General features: G+C 39.9%; 4 protein-coding genes across 4 annotated transcripts; 1 reads left to right on the top strand and 3 right to left on the bottom strand.

The window, feature by feature from the left end:
• Positions 1-1,541: 1,541 nt before the first annotated feature.
• Positions 1,542-4,901, bottom strand: LOC129788376 (uncharacterized). The gene is made up of 5 exons (XM_055824351.1): positions 4,887-4,901; positions 4,710-4,821; positions 3,244-4,634; positions 2,491-3,177; positions 1,542-2,408 (listed from the first exon to the last, which is right to left on the bottom strand). Exons 1-5 carry the CDS (start codon positions 4,899-4,901, stop codon positions 1,542-1,544), a joined length of 3,072 nt encoding a protein of 1,023 aa, XP_055680326.1.
• A 494-nt stretch (positions 4,902-5,395) lies between these two features.
• On the bottom strand, positions 5,396-7,729 carry LOC129788905 (DDB1- and CUL4-associated factor 6-like). The gene is made up of 4 exons (XM_055825319.1): positions 7,439-7,729; positions 6,386-7,323; positions 5,669-6,316; positions 5,396-5,600 (listed from the first exon to the last, which is right to left on the bottom strand). The coding sequence occupies exons 1-4, from the start codon at positions 7,524-7,526 to the stop codon at positions 5,451-5,453; spliced, it is 1,824 nt and encodes a 607-aa protein (XP_055681294.1). The 5' UTR covers positions 7,527-7,729; the 3' UTR covers positions 5,396-5,450.
• Positions 7,730-7,832: 103 nt separating this feature from the next.
• Positions 7,833-9,470, top strand: LOC129788906 (zinc finger protein 195-like). The gene is made up of 3 exons (XM_055825320.1): positions 7,833-8,105; positions 8,176-9,158; positions 9,221-9,470. The coding sequence occupies exons 1-3, from the start codon at positions 7,833-7,835 to the stop codon at positions 9,267-9,269; spliced, it is 1,305 nt and encodes a 434-aa protein (XP_055681295.1). The 3' UTR covers positions 9,270-9,470.
• Positions 9,471-9,837: 367 nt separating this feature from the next.
• Positions 9,838-16,369, bottom strand: LOC129788901 (protein aubergine-like). The gene is made up of 5 exons (XM_055825314.1): positions 16,249-16,369; positions 13,472-14,537; positions 13,219-13,399; positions 11,391-12,226; positions 9,838-11,302 (listed from the first exon to the last, which is right to left on the bottom strand). Exons 2-5 carry the CDS (start codon positions 14,531-14,533, stop codon positions 10,463-10,465), a joined length of 2,919 nt encoding a protein of 972 aa, XP_055681289.1. The 5' UTR covers positions 14,534-14,537; positions 16,249-16,369; the 3' UTR covers positions 9,838-10,462.
• Positions 16,370-16,745: the final 376 nt, after the last annotated feature.

Genomic DNA, 16,745 nt, shown 5'->3' with positions numbered 1-16,745 from the left:
ATAAAGTCACTTAAGGGTTTAGAAAAAGCTTAAAATAGCATATTTCCTAGCTAGATAGAAGAAAATGATCTGAGAAAGAGTTATAGGGCACTAAATCTCCTAAAGAAATGGGCTATACATTTCGCTTTATCAATTTGGGAAATATGATATTTTGAGCTTTTTCTAAACCCTTAAGTGACTTTTTAACCCCGCTCTCCCCTATACTTTGCGGTTTATGAAATTTTTCGCACACACAAAAAAAAGACTTCTCATGGTAATAAAGAATGAAAAGTTACACTTGTACAGTGGTGGTCAAAAAAAAGTTATAGTTGATAAAAAAAAAATATTTAGAAGAAATTTTTCATAAGATTTTGTCTAATTTTTGACACAATTTTGTGAAGTCATAGAAAAAAAATATTTTTCTTTTATTTTTTGTTACAACTTAAAAGTTTTAAGATTTTGACAGTCGATGTTATTTAAATTGTTCTAATGTCATTCCATAACAGAAAAACAAAGAGACAGAAAAATATTTTAAAAAAAAAGTAATTTTAATTTAAAAATACAATTAAAAAATAAATAAACTGTCAAAGTTTTAAATAAAAGATTTTTCATAGAAAATCTAAATTCATATAACTACAGGGTGACCAGGAAATTAGGGCATGATTTTAACCGCGAATAACTTTTGATTAGAATGATATATCTGAAAACTTTTAACGCCAAAAGATGCGTAAACTCAAAAAGTTTTATTTGCTTTTTATTTCAAGTCGATATCCTAAAAATTGTAGCCGCTAGAGCAAAAAATGTAAAAGTTACCTTTCGTATGGAAAACGATGAAATTTACTGGATTTCATATCTATTGATACTCTAAGAACACAATAAAATGATCCAAAAATCGTTAAACAATCGAATTTTGACTAAATTTGAATCAAAGAGGACTTTCAGGACTTTATGCGATCAAATATTCAAGCATTCTAAAATAATTCTTAACTAAAAACAAATATTGCCATAATGGGCAATTCAGCGTTTATTTGACATGAAAAGCAGTATATTTGTCATGGAGAAAATGTTTTTTTTTTTCACGTTTTTTGCACTGGCGAGTGCAATTTTTAAGATATCGACTTGAAATAAAAAGCAAATAAAACTTTTTGTGTTTACGCATCTTTTGCTGGCAGAAGTTTTCAGATATCTCAATCCTCTCAATCTAATCAAAAGTTATTCGCGGTTAAAATCATGCCCTAATTTCCTAGCCATCCTGTATAAGAAATTGTAAGAAAATAAGAGATTTTTAAAAGAATCAATCCCATAATCTCAAAAATCAGATATAAGAAAAATAAACTTTTCTATTTACGCCCATACTGGAATAATAAATCTTTGTTCAAATAAAAAAAACGTTAGAATCGTTAGAATTAGTCCATTTTCTTGTGAGAAATATTTTTAATCAACTTCCATTAGTTTCGTTTCAATTAAAAAATATTTTTTGAAAGAAAAAGTAAAACTTATGACCATCACTGTGTACAATTTGTCACAATTATGATTTGCTCTAGTTTTACAAAACAAAAGTCTTAAAAAATGTTATAATTGTGCTGCATTGCACATGATGCGTTGTACGTACTTACCTTGGACGAATTGTTGGGATTGCAATCAATCCAATGGCCTGTAGTCTTCTTCAGTAGAAATGAAAAGTGGAATAATTGGCCGTTTGGTCGTGAAAACTTCACCTCCCGGAGAATGCTGAGAAAGGTAGTGAGTTGCCTTATTGCAAATCTGTGATCGCTCCAAATCAGCGCCTCATTGTGCACAGTGCTACTCATCTGTTGGCACTTTCCCGTGAGGTTCCGCAGACGATTGTTCCATCGGCTCAGCTTCAACTTAACGACATCATTTATCTTGTACACGTGCCCATACCCCGTCAATTGCATAAACTTCTCCGTTTCATGGGTCAAATGCTCACTTATTTCTGCCATGGAGAGATCTTCGTACATTGCCTTGTCTCTCTGTGGCACTGTGTGATGCTTCTTTTGGGCCATGCTGCACTTCTGGAGGATCTCCTCGCTTGTGGCCAGCTGTATGCTCAGGGAATGCTTTAGCTTCTCCATGCTCTCCCGTGTGCTCTTCATTTCGGAATATTTCACATCCAATTCATCCAATTCTGCCACAAATTCCTCCTTCTTCTCATCAAAGAGCGCCAATTCGGGGTTTTTGTATTCAGACTTGAAGAGAGCCGACTGGAAAGTTGCACCACTGCTGTACCAATTAAACTTCCAATCCATGGCATTTGCAAGGTGATCGAGATGATCAACACCAGCATACAGCTTCCGGATTTGCTTCTCAAGATCTTCATCGTAGGAAATGTCTGGTTGCGCGGAAATACTCCGCTGGAGTGCATCGAGTTCATTCTCATAGTATTCCTTCGATTGAATTGTCTTGTTCTATTAAAGCCAAATGAGAATTTATGGAAATAAATCAAGTGAAAAATTCTCCCAAAGATTTACGATTTAATGTGTAACAAACCTCGAGCAATTTCAAGGCATCCCGGGTGATTTCCAAGTCATCCGTAATTTTCTGCAAGCACCTCTTGGCAGTGGCAACATCTCGCATCTTGTGCCGTAGCTCAAGCAAATGCTTTGAGATTTCACGAACAAGGTCAATATTAAAGGTTAACGATTCTTTCTGTATCAGCTGCTTGCGATCCATCTCCAACTCCTCCCGGCAATCTTCAATATCAACAAGCAGAGATTCTTTCTCAATTCGCAAATCTCTGCCACGTAGCCCGAGGGCACAGTACTTTCGCAAGAGTTCAGGCATACTGTACGGCTGAGTGGCATAGCTGCCCCCGCTGAGAAATCCATCAGCTACAATATCCCCCTCCCTATTGACAAGAATCAACCCTTCGTGCTTCTCTGTGATCTCACTGAAAAGAATTCTCTTTAGCATATTCCTGAAGATTTCCCTGCGGAATCTGTCCTTGGCGTTTGTGAACTTATTCTCACAGAGATTCTCATAGATAGCCTTCACCATTGGCTGTAGCTCCTCGAGGGCATCCTCCGAAAAATTCCGATCGCAATCAAAGAGCTCAAGCGGCAGGATATTGAGGACAATTTTTTCCTCACGGAGTAATTCCCTGGACATGTCCATCAACTTCTTTGCATCATCTTTGCTCTCAACGAGAATTACTGTATACAGTGGCTTGAGAATGTGCTGTGGGGAAAATTTAATTCTTCTTTCACAAATCATTTAAGGGATAAACTAAATGGAGGTTTTTACCGTGAATTTATGCACGACCAAAGGGGGAGTTTCTCTGGTGAAGCAGAGATACCGGAAGAGGGGCCCATGATAGTTTTCCGGTGGGAAGGGTAGTTTATTCTCAGCTGCAAGAGAAGCCACTTTCCACTCAATGTAATCAACACCTGAGAGAATTTCCTTATCAATGTCCAGGAGAAATCTCAAGTTGGTCATTTCATTCGCACACTGCTCCTCCTTGGTGAGAAGATCAGTCATTTTTAGGTGCATTCTGTAGAAGGTATTCAGTAGCCCATTGATCTGGGTTACATTGTCTGTGAATGCCTTCTGATTCCTCTCGAAGGCTGCAATGTGACTCACATAGAGGGGCCATTGTGTCATCATTGTATCCCAAATACCCAAAACTTTGTTCTTGCACATAGTTAGATCCGCTCGTGCCTCTTCCTTATTCCTCTTAAGGACATTTATCAACTTTCTGTACTCTTCCACGGTATCCGGAACATCTTCCGGCTCATCAGAACCCGCCGAGTCATCCTGCTCAATAGCTGTGGCAATCCACGACAGATGAAGGCACAATTTCAAGTAATCCCCTTTAAACTTCACCGACTCCTTGTTCGGAACGACCGCCTCAGAGGTGATCTTCTCAATAATCTCCTGACTCCCTGAGACCAACTTCCGCAAAAGAGTATTTAGCTCATCAATTTCCCCACCACCATCCCTGGCTGGCTCATCGAGGGAAATTTCACTGGAGAGATGCAGATAAACTTCAGCGAGATTTTTCTCACTTTCCGTGAAGAAAATTGCATTCTCAATCTCATATCGTTCCAATTGCATCTTCAGGAATTCCCTATCCTGCCCCCTAATTTGTCGCAGAAGCATAAATTTTGCCTTCTTCACTTCCTCAATCATAAATTTAGCTGAACTGAGCCCTCTGTCGGCCTTCACAGCCTTCAAAGCTTCCACATTCCTCTCAATCTCCACGCATCTGGACAAATGCTTAATCTTCTCAGCGGTGTACATTAGTATTGACGAAGTGTGCCTCTTGAGGCACTCACTCGTGTCCAGAACACTCCCAAATTCCTCATCCAAACTCTCAATGAGATTCAAATGTACCTTCAACCAGTTCAGCCAATTCTTCTCCGTAAATTCCGCAAATGCAGCCAACAGTTCCCCGTCAAAGTGGCAGGTTTGCACAGAGAAGCTCACATCGGCAATGATCCTGTAGAATTCCTCCACTGATGCGGATTTCTTATTGATAAAGCAAAGTGAGGGATCTTTGAGATTCCTCCGAAGTGTGTAGCTCCTGAACTCAACTTCCACGAGAACTTGAATGAATGCATCATCCTTCACATTTGCCACGTCCTTTGCACTGACTGAGAGACTCCCAAGCAGGGGATCAACGACAAACTGAATTGCTGGAAATGTGAAAAGGATAATTATGAGCAGAAAGCACGAGAATTTACCCCCCAAAAAAAACACGAAATAATTACATTGGAGAATCCTCTTCAATTTCATCCGATCTCGTCCATGTAGGATGCTTAAATTCCTCGCCAGGAAGTACTTTGTATCCACAGGGAAGCCAGGAAGTCCGTGAATTTCAACCTGAAAGGATTTTCAAAAGGACAATCATCAAACTCTCCCGGAAAGTTCACAAAAAGAATTCAAACCTCTCTGATAATCATCTTTATCCTCCTTATTCCTTTATGTCCTTGAAGGTTAACGTCTTGGGCGTGAAAATCTCCACCAATTCTTTGTATTTACTTGAGAAAATGCCGAAAATTCAATGAAAAGCGAGAGCTCAATAAAAATGCCGCACACAGATTACACACCATTAACGGAAGAATCGATGAGTTTGAATTTCAACACATCGAAAACCGTTAGAAAATTATTTTTTCTCATTTCCAGTTTTTCCACATTTTCCAGAAAGAAAATACATTTTAGGGAAATTCAAGTAAATTTTCTATTGTATAAAAATAATACTTTGGCTTGAATTTTGGGATATTTTGCTTAAATAATTTTTAAATGAATTGTTGGAAATTTTTAGGTTATAATTCCGTAGGAACGATGAAGGATCTTTTCCGGAAGAGTGTGAAAAAGCTTCCAATTAAATAAAAACAAAAAAACTTGAGAAAATCAATCTATTTATTTCTATTTTTTTTTATTAAAAGCAAATAAATCAAGTCTCGCAAATTTTATTAATCAGCATTTCATTGTACATTTTGTTCACTTTGCTAATCATCCTCATCGTCAATTCTAGCAATATTGCCTCTATTTCTATTCCTAAATGAGTGGATGCAGGCTAGCATCCGAATCATGACTGCTGCGGGTACAGTAATTGTGTCTTTAGTCTCTTCAAGCATCACAGCATTTCTTTCCATGAGCTGCAAAAAGAACAAAAGAAAACTGTTAAAGGGAAATTAATGAGGAAAATTTATTAGAAAAATCTTACTCTCTGTGCTTTCTCCTCATCAAAGCGTGGTGTGTCCTCATCGTCGTTACATTGAAACGGTGCCCAAATTTTCACGTCATAGTCAATGCCGGACGTGGCTAAATAGGGTAGAGTGGGGTGCGGTTGAATGCAGTTCACCACATGATGATCAGCTTCCATTAGCATTACAAGCTTCCCCGTGGCACGTTCCCACGTGAAGACATGCCCACAATCTGAGCCGGACATTATGTATTCATCCCCCCAGAAGGAGGCCTCCTTTATCATTGTCCTGGCATTCCTGTGTCCGGTAAATTTCATCAGGAGGTAGTCATAGGTGTGACTCTCCTGCCCCTCAATATCTTCCTGGTAGGTAGCCTCCGGCAGCTGACTAGGTTTCTCCTCGGCATCATCGTCATCGTCTGACGTGTAGTTTGGGCTATTTGCATCGTGATCTCGGGCATTTTTGCTACCATTGGGATGTGGAGCTGCCCCTGAACTGGGACCAGGCTCATTTTGCTGCTGCCTCTGCTCCTCGGCAATTGTTGGATTCGCCTGCTGCCCCAGATGACTCAGTAAATTGAGATTGGCCCTCGTCCGGGGATCTGCTAGCATTCTCGAAATCACCTCCGTCATGCGATTCATCATCGTTGCATGCAAAATTGGCCGAACCTAAAATTTTATTTCAATTTGGGATTAAAGAGAGATTTGAGGAGGTTCAGGAAGAGATTGCAACATTACCTGCCCCGTAGATGCCCCCATATTGTCCATCACCTCACGCTCTGGCCTCGCATCGGGTCCCGTATCACTCCAATCACCCCGCAAGCGTAGCCTTCGCACCGGCGGTGGGTCAGAATTCTCCTGCCGGTGCATCTTTCGCTTAACTTTATCATTTAGCGGCATCACATCCACACCATTGCGTGAGATATCGAACAAATAGAGATGATCCGATGAGTAGCTGACAAGCAACTGCATCCCATCAGCACTGTAGGAGACCGAAGTCACCCTAAATGGGCGCTTTTCCAGCGAAGGGATCGTAAAAGCCTTCACGGGGACGGTGTTTTGTTCCCCGCCCGCTGTGAAGTCAATGTACGACAGGAAGCGTCGATCGTAGATCCTGATGTGACTGTCTGAGCTCCCCACAGCCACGTAGTTCTGCGATGTTGGTGACATACACATTGCCGTAATGGAGGATGGACTCATAATGACAATGTTCTCCTTGCAGCACATCTTGTGGCAGTTGGACAACTTACGCAGATCAAACAAGCGCACCGTTCCATCTTCCCCGCAACTCATGAAGCATCGCGGTTCCTGCGGGATTGTTATCACTTCGTACGTTGTGCTGTTGCTGTGGCAATTGAACTCATTTATATTGGCCGTATTGCAGACATCGGACGATTGGAGTTCCGTGTAGATGACATAACCATCCCCGGAGCACGAGACAACCTCCTGATCACCCGTGTGTGGCATGAATTTAGCACTGAAGATATTTGCACGATGCCCCGTACGGCATTTCACGAGAACATTCCCCGTGAACGGGTTCGTCACCACGAGACTCTGATCATCCGATCCGGAGAGGACGTAGTTCCCCTTGTCATTCCATGTTACCGTATTGACGCACCCACGATGAACTTTGAGGGATCGGTAGAGGCTCAAATTCTGCACGAAGGCTTTACTATCTGCAAAGAAAAAAACAACAAAAATAAATATCACGATTGAGCAGATTAACATTCCAAGCAAAGCCTACTCTTTCGCCCTTCAGCTGCAAAATGATTTTTTAATTGAATTTTGTACCTTTTGTTGATGTTGCCAAGCGCCTTCGGATTCTCTCACCAATTTGACTTTGGTTACAAATATCGCGAAAGACACTCGTAGGCATCATTCAGCACTACCTAATTGCGAAATTGTGAATTATTTTGGGTGAATAAAAAGGGTTTTTTCGACGTGCAATAGAGAATTATTTATGTCTGAAGGTCAGGCTGGTTCAGTTTGGTGTGATAAAATCCTCGCGACTTCCTTTGTTTTGCGCGGGAGAATTTTCTTCAAATCACAGATATTGTATCCGAATGGCTACTTTTGCACTTTATTTCCATTTTAACTAATAATTTGATTTGTTTTTCCTTGCGGCGAGAACACAAAAATTCACAAAAAATAAAGGAGGAAGAAAAACAACCCTTTCAAGAAGAAGATGCAAAAGACTAAACTGTCAAATTTTTTTGGGCAGAATTCGTCGAATTCGACGAAAAAAAATCTTTGGTTAACTTGTAAACAAAAAAGGAGAAGTTTTGCTCTTCTCAGTGAAGTTTTTTCTCACAATTTCTTCTGCATTTTCCCAACAATGGACTACAATACGAACAAATTGTGTCGAGTATGCTTGGAAGAGGGTGTCCTAACGTCAATTTTCAACACAGAATTCTCAATGACGCCCTCGGATATGATACAAATGTGCGCCAAAGTCAAGGTAACTTCCTTGTCTCCCAGGGATTTCCTTCCAGGAATAAATCTCTGACACTGTGGGGGCTTATTTGTAGATCTTCAAGAACGACGGGATGCCTGCTGTGATTTGCAACAACTGCATCTACCGCCTTGGGGTGGCGTATCACTTTAAGCAGCAATGTGAGAACTCAGACATTCGTCTGCGGCAGTACCTGGGTTTGATGGACAAGGCCTACGGCACGAGGGATGCCGAAGTGAACACCGATGTACCCTACCCACAGCCAAAGGCCAAGAAGGAGGAACCCCTGGAGCCGGAGAAGAAGGTGAAGAAAACAAAGCCAAAGAGTTGTCGCTACAAACGAAAGCTACCGAATGAGCGCAAGAAGCGTGGCCCTAAACCCCAGCCAAAGGTACCCCAGACATGCTATGAATGCAATAAAACCTTCAAGTGTTCAGCTCAGTTGCAAATGCACGTACGCACGCACACCGGAGAGCGCCCCTTTGCCTGCAGCTACTGCCCACGGCGCTTCGCCCAGAAGCACAACTTGCAAATCCACACGCGGACGCACACAGGTGAGAAGCCCTTCTGCTGTGAGATCTGCAGTAAGCAATTCTCCGCCCTGGGGAACTTCCAGGCACACAAGAAAATCCACACGGGTGTACGAGATCAAATCTGCCCAGTTTGCAATAAGGGCTTCATCACTTCCGGCGACCTAGCGCGCCACATGATCACCCACACGGGCATCAAGAACCACCACTGTGACACATGCGGTAAGTCCTTCAGTCGGAACAGGGACATGGTGGCGCACAAGAAGAAAATCCACCTCAATGAGCGCTCCGGGGAGAATTTCAAGTGTCCCGAATGCCACAAAGTCTTCCCCACGGCACTGAGTCTCAGTACACACTTCCGCACACACGGAAATGCATCCATTGTCCAAGCACCACCCATTGTGGCAGCACCACCACCTCCTCCGCCGCCCATTGCTGCTCCCACGGCCATCGGGGGAAGTCTTGGGCCTCCTGCTCTTGGGATTGGACTCCCCCCGGCAGGACTGGGGATGCTCTCACACACTCAAGGGTGAGAGAAAGTTAAAAAAAAAATCACAAAAAATGTTTTCTCAACTTTTATGCTCATTTCAGCACTCTCACGATGATGCACAACATGCCACAGAGGATTCATCACTACTAACAAAATAAGAAGAATCAGCAAGAAAAAAAAAGAGGAAATTCAGATCTGCTTGAGAGGCTAAAGAACTGTGGGTGGAAAGGAGATGATCCTTGAAACCCATGGGGAGAGAAATTGTTCGTAACTCATTTAATAATTTTTCTTCTCAAAAAACATTCAAATGATGCTCGTAATATTAATAAATTAAAGATAAATTATAAATTATTTATTTGTATTTTATTTTATTGGAGATATTTTAATGTTTTAATTAGGTTCGAAATTGAAGGAAAAAAAGGAATTATTTGACGAATTAAAAATTGAGGCAAAAACCGCAAAAATGACGTCATAGTTTGCATTTTTAGACAAATATTTGCTGACTTTTCCAAAAAAAAAAAACTCCGGAATGGAAAATAAGAAGTCTTTTTGTAGATTCTTGAATATTTTTAGGCATCTTCTGATTGCTTCCTTCGACTTCAAATTTCTCCTGTGTAGAAACGAATAAACTCCTTTTCTTGAATTTTAATTCCCTTTTCTGACTTCCAGGGCAGTTCCTGCTGATTGAAAACACAAAAATTAAGATTCTTAAACAGAATTTCAAGCTGTTTCCTTTTATTTTTTATTTTTCTTTCAGCATAAAACGTTTTCTACAATAATTTTTTTTCTTGAATATTGTGACGTGAAAGTGATTTTCCTTTTTTGTAAAACTAAATTAAAAATATGATTAAATTGAGAATAAAATACATTGTATCTCAATGATTAACATTTTATCATTTTTTTAATGATCTTTTTTTTGTTTCATTCTACATACATTTTTTTTTATTTATCTGTCTTATTTATTTATAAAAAATATAAACCAATAAAATCATTTTAGAACAAGACATGCATTCTTCTCTCTTTTTCTTATTATTTTTTAGACATCGTAGACATCAAATACGGAACTAACACTAATTTAGTTATTGATAAAAAAAACATTTTAAACACAACCAAAAGGCAATTAAAACACTTCTGGTTTTCACTTTTTTTGTACAAAAATAAAATTGGTAAAAAGAAAAAAGTTTTAAAAGCAAAAATAAAATGTTTTTGCAGAGAAAAAATTGGTCAAAATGCAAAAAAATGAAGTAAAATTTTGCTTTGATAAAAATGTTTTAAAAGGATAAAAATGTGTGAGGACTTGGAGCAATTGCAGAGGCATGATTGCTCTGTGTGGACTTGCAATCCTACAAAAAGTAGAGCTTCCTCTCCATTAGATTTGTCGGCTCTTGATTGATAAACTGCCCAACGAGGAAGGCTAATTTCTGCGCATACTGACACACAGCCGGAACCTTTACATTTCCACTCCAATTGTAGTACAAATGCGTCATTTTATACGTCCAAATTTGAATTTTATCCGCTGAAAAGCCCGATTCGTCGAAGATCACGTTGTACGATGTGGGCGAAATTGTTCCCTCCTTCGTGGATTGGGACACAATGAAGAAGTCATAGCGTTCCGGAAGGGTAATCACGTCATCCACAACAGTTCCCGGGGGTGCATTTGTAATCCCCCCATTTGGTGTCTTACTAAACAATCGCGTATTTATTCTCTTTGACACAATGATAAAGGTGAGCTTGGGCGCCAATTCCCCAAAGAGTGTCTTCAAATCCGACGCGAGTTTCTTCACTTCAAACTCCAACACATGCGCCAAATCCCCATCACCGACACCATCACGATAGAAGATGATCCTCTTTGGTGGCTCATGATGTATGTGCTGGTACTGCTTGAGTGCCTTCATCATATTCACCACCAGGAAGCTACTCATTTCCTCGCCGTGCGAATGCTGGGACACAGTGCTGAAGTAGGAATTGCACTGTCTCAGATCCATTGTGGCAATTAGGGCGCCATAGCTCTTCCTCTTGTCCCTCACATCGTACGTCACATCAAAACCCACCGTCATGATGCCACTTGCGGGAATTTTAACCGTCCACGGAGCATTACCCAGCTTACAATTCATCTGAACCATTATCTTGGCTGACACACTCTTCAGAATCCTATCATTGGACATTACCTTTGTCAGCATTACCTGCAGCAAATGAACCAGAAGAAATAAATTTTTTTTTAATTCAAAGAAATATTCTTAAATAAAGAGCCTTAAGAAAACAAAAACTCACCTGAGTTGGAACAGCCCGATCAACAAAGGATCTCTTCTTGATGGCACTGTAGCGACTTGCATCCTGATTGGGTACCACCATCATTATAATTTGCGTTGAATCATTGCATGCCTGCTCCATTGCATTTATATACGCCTGCACGCGTGGATTATCAATACGAATTATCCGTGGATCAACCATATCCATCCCGGAATTCCTCGCTGATCCCAACAGGAAGCTAATGAACTTGGAGACAACGCTAAAATCCCGATTTGTACACACACAGTGCCAATTAACGAGTTTATCTGCCTCAAAGAGACGATTGCGCGTCAATGCGCTCGTCCAATCGGCATTATGGGGCTTCTCCTCGCGACGATCACCAAAACAAATCACCTCCATGGGTAGCACACGTGCTGGCAAATCAACGAGATGACGATCGAGATTCATCTCCCACTTCTTCATCACCTCACGCGCCTTCTCCTCCCCCTGAATACGACGATTCAGCTCGAGGAATCTCTTCACACGCATATCCGGCCGAACACGCGTATGCTGTGCCAGATCGCGCATTAAACGGAAATTCGTACGCATCTCCTCCGTCAAGCCAGTCAAGCGACATAGCTCCGGGACCAAATTCAGCACCTCCGGACGCCCAGCACGGACATCCTTTGCCTTTGCCCGTGACACGAGAAGGGGTTGACGCGTGTCACGAATGGTGCAGTTGTAGCGATCACGGAAGTACTGGAGGAATGTTATCCTCTCGCCGTTTTTCTTCTCAAACGACGAACTAGGCGACAGCGTAAAGTCCACATCGTCAATGCGATACGTTGCATTATTGTATTCAGTTACAACGACTTTGCCTGCAAAAATCGAGGGGAATTTTGTTGTTTTTCTTTAAAGAAATTATTTATTCGCTTTTCTTGTTTTACTTTTAAATCTTTCTTTTGATAGATTTTGAAACTGATTTAGATTTTTTTTTAAAGTTATTTGGAAACATTTGAAAGTTTTGAAGAAGGTTAGTCGAATTTATCGAGTAGTTGAAATAATTAAGGAATACTTGAAGAGTTTTCAAAAGATTTGTAGAGTATTAAAAAGATTTACGAATATTTAAAGGATTTAAAGAATATTAGAAGAATTTGAATAAGATTTGAAGAGTATTTCAAAAATTTACGAATATTGAAAGAACTTGAAGAATATTTGGAGGATTTAAAGAATATTTGAAGAGTTTAATGAATATTTAAAAAAGCTTAAAGAATATTTAAAGGACTAAACGAATATTTCATGCTAAATATTTAAAACATTTTTTAATACAGAATTTTAGGAGATTTTTTTATTATAAAGTCAAGAGTAATTTAGAAATGTTTGAGGAATATTTTAAATAATGAAAAATTACTTTAAAAAAGTTCATTTTATTGCCCTTTGCTTTCTAATTTAATATCCTATTTATTTTTAGCTGTGATTATTTTATTTCCCAATAAAGAAAATGCAAAATATTAAAACTTTTTATTAATTAAATTAATTAAAATTTATTAAACATTTTGATGAAAAATTCAATGAAAAATCCATTTTCTTTATTATCCACGAATAAGTTTTAATTTTAACGTTTACGAAACTTAGATTTTCTCTCATTATCAGGCATAAAAAATTTTTGATTTGATCCATAAAATTCCTAAACTTAAAAACAAAATTTCTCTATATTTCCCAAAGAAAAATAAATAAAAACCGTTTAAAATTTTCTAAAAATAAAAAAAATAATAGAGAGGAAACATCAAAAGGCTGTAGAACCAAAAATCTGGCTCTAATTAAACAGAAAAAATACCTTTTTTGTTGAAAATATTAATAACAAACTCACCAATTAATTCCTTCTTGATGCTCTCCTGATCTTTCGCATAGTGCTGCATGACATTGTAGCAATTCTCAAGACGAATAACTTTGTGTGTGAGCTCCGTGCAAATGAGAATATCTTGCTCATGCTGCCGAATGGCTGTGCAGAATCCGGGCCAAATTTGCAGATGTTGCGCATTCATGTCAATCTGAAAAGGAGGAGGAGGATGGGAAATTGAACAACACCGCATGTGGAGAGAGGGAGGGGGTAATCAACTAACCTTTTGCAGTGCATCGAAGTATTTGGTGCCTTTGGGGCCGTAAGCACGCTGCATGTTTAGACTCTCAATTGTTGCCCTCATGATGAGATTGAGAAGATGCAAATACTGCCCATCTGTCGGCTGTAGCTGCCCCACGTGGCGAATGGACACCTGTGTGGCCGTATCCTTGTCGTCCTTATCCACAAGGATGAGGGGATCATTTTGGAATTTGTACGGTGAGTAGATCATGGATCCGTCAAATTGGAAGGACCCCAGTTTGGAGATGAAGCGTCGCATGATTGTTTTCTTCTGATTGAGTAGCTCAACTTCTGGGATAAAATCCACGCGGTACTTGTAGATATTCCATTCGGGTTTCTTCAAGATCCTAAAGTAGTTTGCCAGGAGGGTGATTGAGGATCCCGTTGTACCCTTTTTCGTATTTAGCGTTGTGGGTCGTGTAACGACGAGATCGCAAATTGCGCGATTTCCACGACGATTCCCACGAGGTGCTTTCCCACCGGGGCCTGGTCCTCCTCCTCCGCCCCCACCTCTGGGCATTGGGGGTGGCAGCGAGCCGGGTTCTACCTTAACAGCCGGCTTGTAGGCCGACGATGACGACGCTTCCGCATCATATGGGCGTGATGGTCTACTCGAGGATGCTTCGTACTCGTAGTACGGTACTTTCGATGATGAAGCCCTCGGGGGTTTTGTGTCGTAGGAATCATAATCATATGAAGACTTCCTCGATGATGATGCCGAATCATACCGTGATCGTTCATACGAGCGCGATGACGACGACTCATGAGGTCTGTACGAGGAGGATTCGTAGGTTGATCGACTCGGTGGGGATCCACCACGATCCCTGCTGTAGCCCTCATACCGGGACGAATTGGATCTCGAACGATCTTCATGCCTGCTGCTGTAGCCATGTGATCCGTAGCCATCGCCACCGTCTCTTCGGCCATTCCTATCGCGATCTCGACCCCTCTCATACCCACCGTAATCACGCCCGCGACCACGTTCTGCATCCCGAGCACCCTCACGGTACTCATCCGATCGGTCGTAGTAACGTCTCTCGGACATTTCTCTACAAAAAGACAAACCGCAATGTTTTTTTTTTGTTGACAACCAACCGCATTTTTTCTTCCAATTTTTTTTCTCTTTATAATTTAATTTAAAAGAAAAATAATTTATTTCTACGAAGATTTTCAATTTTTCTTCCCTCAAACAACCCCAACAAAGGTCCTTTCATGCTCTTCGGCCCTAAATACCTTCTTATAAAAATTTTAAGTTAAATCAGCAGCATGAAAAATCTTATCTAAATTGAAAGCATAAATTTTGCCTGACCATTCTACTTGAATTTTTATACAGGGTGGCCAGGAAATTAGGGCATGATTTTAACCGCGAATAACTTTTGATTGGATTGAGATATCTGAAAACTTCCGCCGCCAAAAGATGCGTAAACTCAAAAAGTTTTATTTGCTTTTTATTTCAAGTCGATATCTTAAAAATTGGAGCTGCTAGAGCAAAATACGTGAAAAGAAGCGTTTTATCGATGAAAAATATACTGCTTTTCATGTCAAATTAACGCTGAATTGCCCATGATGACAATATCTGCTTTAACTCAAAAATATTCTTAAAATGTTTGAATATTTGGTCGCATAAAGTCAGGAAATGCTTCTTAATTTCAAATTTAGTCAAATATTCAATTGTTTAATGATCTTTGGATCATTTTAATGGATTTTGAGAAAATCAACAGACATGAAATCCAGAATATTTCATCGTTTTCCATACAAATGGTAACTTTTACATTTTTTGCTCTAGCAGCTCCAATTTTTAAAATATCGACTTGAAATAAAAAGCAAATAAAACTTTTTGAGTTTCCTCATATTTTGGTGGCAGAAGTTTTCAGATATCTCAATCCAATCAAAAGTTATTGGCGGTTAAAATCATGCCCTAATTTCCTGGCCACCCTGTACTAGGATGTGAAAACTAATTCATTATTAAGCTACTTACTAAAGATAAGTATTCTCAAGCAATAAGATCTTAAGCATGCATATTTTCTTAGGACTCACAACAATTTTAAAAAATTATACTGAATTCTCATGACCACCACTGTGCAGAATTGTAAATCAAACCCAAAACATTCTGCCCTTTTTATGACCCCCATAAAAATGATTTATTTTTGAGCAATTTTGTACTTTTTGCATGAAAATAAATATCTTTGGCACATGATAAGAATTTCTTGAGCTTTTGGTTGTCTTTTGTGGACTTTTTAGGGTATTCCGGGCAGTCCGGCAATCCTTGTCGGCTGGAAAGAATTCAGGTAGAAGAACCCAAAGTCCACCTGAGAGGATTCATTTGCTTGCTGCGGATTACCCCCAGCACGGCTCTTTTCAGCAAACTAGAGCTTTTTTTGCAATGGAAAATTATTGATCGACGCCTCTGCCGGGCGTAGCACGCCATTCCGGGGTAACCTAACCACAATCTTTTTCACATAATTTCATTTCAAGTTTCTCAATGAAAAAATGCATTATTCTGCGATGAAAATGCGTGAAAATTCAACAAATATGTTTGAATATTGAGAGGAGAGACAATTTTCATGGGAACTTTTTGTATTTTCAGCGGAAAATACATAATAAGTTTCCGGGGGACACTTTGACAGCCTTTGCAACCCGGAAGAGACGCCACACATTTTCTTGCACAAATTCCCCATTTCCCGCTAAAATAACACACTAAAATTATCAAGACTACACCAATGAATACATTTTGAGTGAAAAGTGAGGAAAATTCCTTACCAGTAGTGTGGAAAATCACAAATTTTGTAAACACGATCTGCGGAAAAATGCCACCAACCAAAATATAGCACGCTGTTTGCAGCAGCAAATATCGCAACTGCTGATTTCTGCGACAGCAGTATACGATATTTGCTGTTGCAAACAGCGAGCACCTTTCTTTGCTAGCATGCAAGTGATATTTTAGCGGACAATAATTTTTTTTCTAAAAAAATACCCTTTTCTTGCTTTTCTCCAAAGTTTTCAGGCGTAACACACATATTTCAAGCTCCTTGGGGCACCTCGGAGTGCTCCAGGGCTCCCAGAGAGCCCTTCTGTGCGGAAATTGGGGCCCGCAAAAATTTTGACGGTTTTTTTCCCGGGAAATAAATTTTAGTGAACTTTTTAAATTTTTCATGCCAATCAACGCGGCGTCGCTTCCTTGTCATGAAAAACACAATTTCGCTGGAAAATTCGGTAAGAGATACAAGAAAATTGAGAAAAACTGATCGTGTGAGCGA

This window comes from Lutzomyia longipalpis, chromosome 2 (assembly GCF_024334085.1).
Source record: "Lutzomyia longipalpis isolate SR_M1_2022 chromosome 2, ASM2433408v1".
In the NCBI taxonomy this organism is placed as follows: domain Eukaryota; kingdom Metazoa; phylum Arthropoda; class Insecta; order Diptera; family Psychodidae; genus Lutzomyia; species Lutzomyia longipalpis.
This window is presented reverse-complemented; position numbering and strand designations above follow the sequence as displayed.

What these genes read in the sequence shown, in the direction of transcription:
- LOC129788905 (XM_055825319.1), bottom strand. Translation starts at nt 7,526, where the DNA reads ATGATGCCTACGAGTGTCTTTCGCGATATTTGTAACCAAAGTCAAATT. An exon ending in CTTGGCAACATCAACAAAAG is followed by an intron (nt 7,324 to 7,438) that starts GTACAAAATTCA and finishes TTTTCTTTGCAG; the next exon opens with ATAGTAAAGCCTTCGTGCAG. An exon ending in ATGAGGAGAAAGCACAGAGA is followed by an intron (nt 5,601 to 5,668) that starts GTAAGATTTTTC and finishes TTCTTTTTGCAG; the next exon opens with CTCATGGAAAGAAATGCTGT.
- LOC129788906 (XM_055825320.1), top strand. Translation starts at nt 7,833, where the DNA reads ATGCAAAAGACTAAACTGTCAAATTTTTTTGGGCAGAATTCGTCGAAT. An exon ending in AAATGTGCGCCAAAGTCAAG is followed by an intron (nt 8,106 to 8,175) that starts GTAACTTCCTTG and finishes GCTTATTTGTAG; the next exon opens with ATCTTCAAGAACGACGGGAT. An exon ending in ATGCTCTCACACACTCAAGG is followed by an intron (nt 9,159 to 9,220) that starts GTGAGAGAAAGT and finishes TGCTCATTTCAG; the next exon opens with CACTCTCACGATGATGCACA.
- LOC129788376 (XM_055824351.1), bottom strand. An exon ending in ATTGAAGAGGATTCTCCAAT is followed by an intron (nt 4,635 to 4,709) that starts GTAATTATTTCG and finishes TCACATTTCCAG; the next exon opens with CAATTCAGTTTGTCGTTGAT. An exon ending in ATGCCTTGAAATTGCTCGAG is followed by an intron (nt 2,409 to 2,490) that starts GTTTGTTACACA and finishes TGGCTTTAATAG; the next exon opens with AACAAGACAATTCAATCGAA.
- LOC129788901 (XM_055825314.1), bottom strand. Translation starts at nt 14,533, where the DNA reads ATGTCCGAGAGACGTTACTACGACCGATCGGATGAGTACCGTGAGGGT. An exon ending in ACTTCGATGCACTGCAAAAG is followed by an intron (nt 13,400 to 13,471) that starts GTTAGTTGATTA and finishes CCTCCTTTTCAG; the next exon opens with ATTGACATGAATGCGCAACA. An exon ending in ATCGGGCTGTTCCAACTCAG is followed by an intron (nt 11,303 to 11,390) that starts GTGAGTTTTTGT and finishes CATTTGCTGCAG; the next exon opens with GTAATGCTGACAAAGGTAAT.